The sequence below is a fragment of the Heterocephalus glaber genome, unplaced genomic scaffold (genome assembly GCF_053883595.1).
Source record: "Heterocephalus glaber isolate CG9 unplaced genomic scaffold, H.glaber_assembly_v1.0 deba00001429, whole genome shotgun sequence".
Classification (NCBI taxonomy): Eukaryota; Metazoa; Chordata; class Mammalia; order Rodentia; family Bathyergidae; genus Heterocephalus; species Heterocephalus glaber.
In genome coordinates, this window is record NW_028258294.1 from 27,316,084 (window position 1) to 27,325,866 (window position 9,783).

A 9,783-nucleotide genomic window follows, 5' to 3' on the forward strand; every position below is an offset into this window, starting at 1 on the left:
AATAATACCATTCCCTGTCTTCATGCTTCAACTCATACTGTAAACGAAGATCATTTGGCTGCATATTTAGTGCAGTATTTTTCGTGTGTGTGTGTGTGTGTGTGTGTGTGTGTGTGTGTGTATGTGTGCACTGTGCTGGTTAAAACTGTCTCTGAAGTGCTGCCTCATGTACCTAAGCACAAGAAGGCTGTCATGTGCCTTATGGGGAAACTGCATGCAACAGATAAGCTTTGTTCAGATATGACATGGTGCTGTTGATCATGAGTTCAATGTTGATAAATCAACAATATTTTTCAAGACAGAAACACAATAGACAAGGTTTTGTGATGCTCTGATGATGAAATTCTGTGACCAGAAGGGCAGCAGAAACCTAGAAATAATTCACTAATTCAATGTTTGTTGACTTTCTAGAACATAACTTCCACAAATAATGAGTCAACTGTACTCAAAGTATAGTTTAATATATAAAAACTTTTAATATCTGCCTCCTAACACATTTCCCCAGACTCACCTACTACCATTCCCTGTTAAGTAAATACCAGGGCCTTTTGAATCACCTATCATTCCAAGAACCCACAATGGTGTTTCATAACTGTGACATTGAACCCACAGTTTCTTCCTCCTGGAAATGCCTTTCTCCCTCTTTCTATTTGACCAATACCTACTTGTACTTCAAAACAGTTCAGCAGTTACATTTAAGCCTTTTCGCATCTTCACATATTGCCTACTCTGATACAAATGCCCCTTTCTTTGTTTTCCTATGATTCTGTGTATATTCCTCTTTCCCCAGCCCTGAAATGTAACATGGTGGTATTAATCAATATATTTCTCTTGAAGGTTCTAAGTTCCTCATGAAGAAGGACCATGACTTTTTTTTTTCACTTTATAATCACAAGAACTAGCAAACATTAGGTGATCTCATAACCTACCAAATAAACACTTATGAATGAATAAATGGACAATATAACTTGTTTGGACCAAGATTCTACATGACATTCCAGTCCTTGAGCTAGGTGTAATATAAGATACTCATAAAAGGATAGGCCAGAATAGGACTGACAAAGACCCACAGGGCGTAGATACTAAACAGACATGTAGTCAGTTGTGCAAAAGGATATAGGAGCAACAAAGAAAGGTAGTATACTGTATTCTATATGTCACAGAAAAAAGTCACGTAGATGAACATTGTATGTTCTCTGAAGGAAGAGACACCAGAAAGAGGTAATGGAAGTTTAAGAGCATGGTGCCAAAGTTTAACAGCGTGAAGAGAAATCTTCCCATTGGAAACATAGGGTTAGGAGTAGAAAATAAGCAGGACTATTGATCTGAAGTATCTAGAATACTAGGCAAGGAATTGAGAGTAAGAATTGAACATAAGGCATGAGACTATTACACATACTGGAGCTCTGATACAAAAGAAAAGAATGGGAGGAAGAGGGAGGAAGGAAGAAAGAAAGGGTCCTAGAATCTTCTCCCACACTCCAATCATATTGCTAAATATCTGTGTCATTATTGCCATATCCAGAAAACTAAAGGGACTACCTATGATTATTTTTATTTTTTAGCCAGGGCAAAAAATATTCTTCAAAAATCAATTTACACCAGCACTCCAAACAATTCTAAACAGTATCCTAGAAAAAGACAATGAAGGTCACAACTCCATGAGGCCCAACAGAGCAAATTCATCAGGTAAGGCAAGAAATTAAAGGGAGAGGGAGGAAAAAAAAAGAACAACAACAGGAAAATAACATGACAGTGATGAGTCAATACATATCAGTTATAACCATCAATGTTAATGGCCTCAATTCACCAATCAAAAGAAACAGACTGGCAAAATGGATTAAAAACCAAAATCCAACAATATGCTTTATACAAGAAACACACCTAGTTCAAAAAGAAACTCATAGGGCCAGGGGATTTAGCTCAGTGGTTTTGCTGCCTGCTGCGCAAGCGCAAGGACCCGAGTTTGATCCCCAGCACCAAAAAAAAAAAACAACTCATAGACTGAAAGTAAAACGATGGAAAACAGTTCTCCATGTGACAGGAACCCGGAAAAAGCAATTTACAAACAATTGATCCTAGAACTGACCTAAACCCTATTTAATAACTTTTATGGGAAATGGTATATTTCCACTATAATGATAATTCAGTAATTAGAAAAAATACAGATATTATTTACTCTAAACTTTGAAAATTTTATTATGAAGGATAAATTTGTATAGCACTGAATAAAACCACAAAGGAAAAAGTTACTAACTGTAGTTGCATTGTTTCGTATATTATCTTGACATCTCTGGGTTTTTATCATAAATGTTCCTAATAGATAAAATAGATTTTGGTGTGAGTAGAGACATTAGTCTGTATGTGTTGAATTGGACATTGTCTATGTTTCACTGGAGAAATATGAGGGCTTTCCACTGAAATGGTGCATCGTGGGGCCAAGCTGACCCTTATAGGATGTTGGCCAGAAGCAACTCTGTAGGCTTAAGAAGAGATGTAAACATGTTAGAGATAAAGCCAAAGATGCAATGTTAAGCTCAAGCAAGAAGGGCCAAGCAGATCCACAAATAGTAAGATGAGTTATGGAACTAAAAGTTAAGAAAGTCTGATTTGGAAGAATTGTGCAAGATTTATTCAGACACTTCTTTGTGCTGGCATGGTGCTAGGCACTAAAGTATAATGATGAACAGAAAAAAAAATATATATATATCTTTTAAAGATATACATTTTGGCCCTATATGAGACTTGCTGTCTAACTAGAAGAGAAATATCTATGAAAAATAGTGCATGATGTTAAGAGAATACTTAATAAGGTGGTATTGATTCAACCAAGGGAATCGGGGAGGATTCTTTTAAACTAAGCTAAGGTATGAAGGAAGAGTAGGCATTAACTAGGCCAGAAGGAGTTGGAAGGAGCAATACTAGGATATTTCAGGCAGCAAAAATAGTATGTGCAAAGTTCCTATGCTAGAAAAGGCATGATGCACCTCAGAAGCTAAATGGCCAATATGAAAATTTAATAGAAAAGTTGGGCCATTTTAAGAACAGTAAGGCACCACTGAAATGTTTTTATATTGGGTGATGATAATATCAGATTTCCTTGAAAGAGATCAGAAACTTTCATGTGGAAAATGGACTGAAAGTGTCCAGAAGTAGGGAAACCACATTGGCAAGGGCATTGCAATCATCCAGCAGGGAGGTGATGATAGTTTCCATTAGGATGGCGACATTGGGATAGGAAAAAGTAGATAAATCTGAGACATATTTAGGAAGTGAAATAGCTAGAATTCAGGTTATATATTGGAAATGGAAGGTGAAGCATAGCAAGGCATCAAAGATAACTCATAGCTATTTTGGCTTGCATAACAGGCTGGATGGTGTCATTCTCTGAAATAACATGAGACGAAGGTCAAGTGTTAAGATTTTTGGAAGGAGGAATTAAAAATTCAATTTTGATTTACCAAGTTTGAGGCACCTCTGAAATAAACAGGTGAAGTTATCAAATACTGTGACTTTCTGGGCTAGAAAGAGAAGTATGGGCCAAGAGGAAATTTGACAGTCATCTGTGCGGGGAGCTCCCTACCCGCTCCTTTTTAAGTCCTATGGGCAGGACAGGAAAGACATATCTGAAGGATGAGGTCAGTCCTATTCAGCCATTCATCATATTGATGTAACTACCAATTTGATGAAAATGTTAATCTCAGTAGTCTTTTGTTTGCTAAGGACAAGCTTTGATTTTTATTGCAGACTGAATTGTCAATAGCATATAATTTTATAAGATAGTGAGAAGTATTTCTAGTATATGTGTGGTTTATCAAATTTAAAAATATCATGTTCATTTTATGCTCATATTTTTCTAAACATTAAAATTCAAAGGGACAGGAATTTAGCTCAGTGGCACCACGCCTGCCTTGCAAGCACAAGGTCCTAAGTTCAATCCCTGGTAGCGGAAAAAAAAAATTCAAATCTCACTTATTGCTCTTTTTTTTAAAGTACCCTTATAGCAGTGTTAAAACAGTTTTTTAAAATCACTTATTCAGGTCTGGGGATGTAGCTCAATGGTAAAGCATTTGCCTAGAATGAGCAAGCCCAAGGTTCAATCCCCAGTATTAAAAAACAAAATCACTTCTATATTTGCCTTGCATACATTTGTATGTGTGTGTGTGTGTGAATGTTTCAAAAACAAGACCTACATACTTCAGACAATTATTATTGGTTTTCTATTAAATTTGTGTAACACAAATAAGAAAATATATGTAATAGGACCAAGAAAAATATGCAATTTTCTTCATAACATAAATTCACTCTTTATTTCAAATCTACATTTAAGAAAAATTATATTGACTCCCAAGTATGTAATGACTAATATTTCTTTCTCATTTAATAAACTCTTATTTTTTTGGATGAAAATTATATATGTCAGATCTGGGAACTGAGCCAGGGTCCAGCAGTTTCCAAGAGGTATAGAAAGGTGCTTAGATATGCATCTTTTTCCTGCAAGTCAGCATTCTTCCTCCCTTATATAAATAATCCTATATCATCTTCCATCCCATAGACTACTGCAATTAGGTCTGCCTTCTAAAATCATATTAGTACTAGAAAAAGCCTTTTCACTGATTATTCAGTGTATCTTTTAAAGTGTATAGTAGATCTTTTGAAGTCCAAATGTTCTATTTCTTATTACTATAGTAGATAAAAATTTACTAAAAGGCAGTTATAGACTCTACATACCAAGTTTTAGTTAGTAGACACTGAGAATAGTCATCCATTTATGGAATAAAATTCATAGTTGAAGCATTTTGTAATCAAAATCAGTAAGATGAGAGGTGCATACTGCATTTTAAAATCAGGCTCAAATGTGAGATTTTTACCGATAATTTTACTTTAAGCCGATCATATTTCTCAACTTCCTGGAGACTGCATTTGTAACATATAAGTGAAATGGAACCTTTTGAGCATTAAGATTCTATCTAAAATAAGAGCTGAAAATCCCTATTAGTCCTTAAGGAAAAATGACTCCTTCTAATTGGCATAGAATTTAAAACAAATTCTGGAACTTCAAGAAAATGAAAATCATAGTATTTGCAGGCCGGGGATTTAGCTCAGTGGTGCCACTGCCCACCTTGCAAGTGCAAGGTCCCGAATTTGATCCCCAGCACACACACACAAAAAAATCGTAATATTCTCAATCTCTGTTAAGCCACAGAACCTTGGTTCTGCTTAAATTTGGAATGTAATGTCTATTTTATGACTAATTTACAATCAAAAATCTTAGTTCTCATTAAATAAGATCTTAGAAAACATATCAGTTTATAAGAACCACTATAGCACCATTCCTTACCATTTAACCATTTTTTTTGCAAAGTGCTATGTGATATCATCAAATAAATTAATTTTGATGATCAAAGTTACCCCAGGCTGGATTAACTCCCCCTGCTGATTAGCCACATAGCACACATTTTCTATTAGAATATAAAATTTTCTGTGAGAACAGTGTTTTTACGCTTAAGAAAACTTACCTCAGGATATCCATGTCGTAATAAGACAGAGAAATGAAAGACTTAAGAATAGGGTTCTGTTCCCATATGCAAGCAACTACAGCCAGCCCTCTTTACCATGGACTTAGGTAGTGGTGTGCTATTTGAGCCTGCTGATCCTACATCTTGTAGCAATTTAGAATGATGCTTAGACTTAATGGGGCTGGAATTAAATCCAGTCTGCCATTTAATAGTTTGGGCAAGTTATTTAATTTTACTCCACTTCAGTTTCCTCACCTATAAAATAAAATCATAGTAGTGTCAAACTTCTAAGTTGTTAATAATGACATAATATCTCTAAAACTCTTAGTTCATGTGCTAAGGTTTCAATAAAAGTTAGTTATTATGGAGAAGAAAACCCTCTCCATTTAGGATCAAAGCCAAATTTTATTTTATTTTATTTTTGGTATTAGGGATGGAACTTGGGACCTTGCACTTAAAACCAAATTATTTTTTAAAGTTGCCTCCTCTGGAATAAAAACAGGATTATGCTATAACTGATAATGCACAATCTATTGCGGAAAAAATATTTTAAAGTTCTGCCAATACCAGAAGGTAGAAGAATTCTACCTTCCACAGGCACAAGGATTTATTATTGTGTCAAGAATCACCCACATTTTTATCCTTTAAACAGGCTAAAAAGAGAGATGAGATTCTTCAACTTTTAAGAAAACAAAGAGAAGAAAGGATCTTGGTAAGAACAATAGTGAGGCATTTGGATACATCTATCTGAAAAGAGAATCTGTGGCAAGTTTTCTGAGGTTTCATAGATTGACTCCTTAAATGTAGCTACTCAGAGCGTAGACTAGAACCTTCTATATACTGGTGTGGGTGTAGAGGTCAGATAATTTGGCAATCCTTGAGAAACCAATGATATTTCCAGAATTTGCAGTTCTGGCATTTCATGGGATGTTGTTATCAGTGGAGTTTATTGTTTACATATTATAAAGCTTATGATATTAATAAGGGCTACTTCAGTGCCAGTATTTGTTTTATAACGATTAATCTTTTCCCAGATCATACAAAAATAAATGCTAAATGATGATAGACAAACTGTATAATTATAATAGCACAGTATAAACGTATGGGTACACAAACATATATTCCTGAATGAACCTCAAATTCATTAATCTGGGACATTTCTGCTGCAATTGTTTCCACATTTAAGAATTTAATCTTTACAAAACTTGTGATGATTTTACCTTAGATTTTTTTCAAATGAGTAAATTTTGATCACTGCAACAAGCAAAAGTTTTCCTTTCTTATTTTTTAGAAAGAATTTATTTCCCTTCCTTATAAACGTATGGACAAAGTACACAACAAAAAGTAAGTTTAGTTCTGTCAAAAATATTCTGCAGTTTTTTGTTTTGTTTTATTTTGTTTTGTTTGTAGTCTAAAGAAGTACTACTTTTTTCTTGTCCTCTACTGTCAGATCTCCTAAAAACTCACCCCACTGTATTAGGGGCTTTTTCCACTTTAAATAAACTCCATTCTCCTCGTAGATATGAAACCCTGTGTACCTACTTGTATAACTGTGAAATATGTAAGCAAAAGTTGGTGCAAACTGGAGAGCAGATCAATCTTGAGCCTGCACACTCACACACTCTCTGTCCCTCCCTTATGTAGGGTTGTTGTATTCACTAAGCCCTCACAGCTCCCTCCACCCCTGCCCACTGTGGTCTCACCATCTTCAGCATGTCAGCAGGCCTTTAGAGATGACAGCTCAGATCCTACCAGCAATGTATTACTAAGTTCATATAGCATAAAGATCCAGCCTCTAGTGATGAATTAATAGCCTTATACCTGGAATGTCAGTACAGGGCCAGGAACACAGTCTGGAAGAGTTTAAAAGAAATCAACTATCACCACTTAATTATTAAAATATATCTAATGTTTATAAAGCTCTCCATTTTGTATTATTAAAAACCAATGAGGCCAACAAACATTAACTTGAGATTTATTTTCCTACTGTATTCAGGGAAGAACAGGTGGAAAGTAGTAGAAGTTTGATTCTGATTTCACTGATAATGAAGCTGACTCCCTTTACTGTTATCAAAATAATTGCCTTAAAGAAGAATGAATATGCCTTTACTAATTTTTAAAACTTAAAAATGAAAAAAATCATTTAATCACCTAGCTATTTTCTCTTCATGCTGTTGAACAATTTAATGTCTTGTTTTTTAGCCAGCTGATTTGACTTGACTTCTAAGAGTGGTACAAAACTAGCCCGATCAAATGATTTTACTTGGGCCAGGGATTTAGCTCAGTGGCACCGTGCCTACCTCACAACTGTGAGGTCCTGAGTTCAATCCCCAGTACCAAAAAAATGAAAGATTTTACTTAACTGATCCAAATAATGAAGACTGCTACTTGAATAGTTTTAAACAGATATGTTTGGGTGCCTTAGATTTCTACATGTATTTTTACACAATAGTCCTGCTACTACCCATGTTGGTCCACCTAAGAGTAAAACATTATTTTATGGTTGAAACAGATAGTTCTCTTTGGTTAAATATTTTAGTTATTTAATTTATTTTGTAGTATATTCATTCTCTCCTCTACCCTGTCACCTGAATTTCATTCAATTTCACAGTAACATCCTTTGCCTCTGAACTTCCTAGAGTTACCATTTGTACCATACTTTTGGTAATTAATCATGTGTTATCTTAATCATAATATTTTATAATTATTTAATTCTTATTATCTCAAATTATTTAACACTTCACATATTTTCTGACTTGTCTACAACTACAATGTATGCTCCCATACCCGGTGAGATACTGGGTCACCCAGAGTCCCTAGCACACTGCCTACATGCTGGAATTCAGAAAATATTTGTTTAAAAATTTTTAGTCCAGGAATATCATGTAATTCCATATTAGGTAATTTAGAAATTGATATTTTATATTATACATTAATTTATAAACATTTTAAATTTGTAAATATTTCAGGCACAATTGTAAAATACTTTAACTTTTCCCTCTTCTTTCTCCATCTTTTCCTCTCTGCCTTAAACTCCCCAGCACACAAGATACATCTTTCCATTTCCCTTCTTCAACAGATCTTCTTAAGATTATCTGTATCTCCTTCTATCAGAAAGAACTAGAGGGGCTGGGGAGTTAGCTCAGTGGTACCACCGCCTGCCTTGCAAACGCAAGGTCGAGTTCGATCCCTGGTACCAAAAAGAAAAAAGAAAGAAAGAAAGAAAGAAAGAAAGAAAGAAAGAAAGAAAGAAAGAAAGAAAGAAAGAAAGAAAGAACGAATGAACTGGAAAGTATATTCATGTAACATTTGAATAGCAATATATCTATTGTCTACTAAGAAATTTTTAAATTTTAAGAGGGCAGAGTAGAAGGAACAATGAGTAATCCAAAGAATCAATTACCCATGATGAAATAAATCCCAGAAGTTTGATTCTTGGACAAGCAAAATACTCAGGGTAGGAGGTTTTCTCCCATGCACTTGAAATTACATTTTGCAGCATAATAACCACTTCTCTCACATATAATTTTACATATGATTACAAAACCTAATGCATACTCAGAATTCAAAACAGTGAATTTTGTTGTGGAAATTTTTTAGATTTTTTAATGCTGCATTGTGTTCACAATTACAGAGTTCTATATAGGAACTGATTCATATTACTACCAACAGGCAAGTGTTATCAGAGTCAGAGAAAAAGGACCAAGAAGAAGTCAAAGCCTTGGACTGATTTGACTGACTCATGGTAGAGGATGGCTTACATACATCTTCAGCTTACATCAAGATCAAAGTTAAAACAAAGAAATAAAAGATTTACAAGTTTCTGGGAATTTTACTGGTTATTGAACATGTTTTAAAATAGATTGAAAAATAAAGGTTTTTTATATGCAGTCTTCTATGGTTTTAACCAATTTTTTAAATATGTGCCTATTTTATTTACTGTATACTACTACTATGTTTGGCATCACACCATAATCATTTCCCTCAACTTTTGCAATCTCAAACTTCTATTGTTTTATTGAAGGATATTTCCAGAATTTCTAATCTTTATTTATATTATGAATATCACATAAAACAGAATCAAAGGTTTTATGTGCTGCCAACATGTACAAATAAGAAAATAGGAATGGAAGAGAAGTCTAAAAAACATAGCCTTCTTGCTTTAAAAAAGTCTTTCTCCAAAATTTAGTTTATGCCATTTCTAGAACATGTCTGAAATCAGAAATGAATGGCTTATGTTGCCTACATTTTACATCCAGGTACA

At 34.4% G+C, this 9,783-nt stretch overlaps 1 protein-coding gene across 12 annotated transcripts in view; it reads left to right on the plus strand.

The window, feature by feature from the left end:
* Nucleotides 1-9,412, plus strand: part of Hoatz (HOATZ cilia and flagella associated protein) — an 18,921-nt gene extending 9,509 nt beyond the window's left edge. For 6 of the 12 annotated variants that reach the window (XR_015451566.1, XM_087212222.1, XM_087212216.1 and 3 more), the window contains 3 exons: nucleotides 6,172-6,231; nucleotides 6,811-6,863; nucleotides 9,192-9,412. Coding sequence is in view for 8 of the 12 variants with exons in the window: in XM_087212222.1 (XP_087068348.1) it covers nucleotides 6,172-6,231; nucleotides 6,811-6,863; nucleotides 9,192-9,249 (171 nt within the window). In the remaining 4 variants the exon portion in view is untranslated. Of the gene's footprint in view, nucleotides 1-1,565; nucleotides 6,232-6,810; nucleotides 6,864-9,153 lie in introns of those variants that run through there. The other 6 variants (XR_015451567.1, XM_087212218.1, XM_087212219.1 and 3 more) reach the window with 4 other exon arrangements.
* Nucleotides 9,413-9,783: the final 371 nt, after the last annotated feature.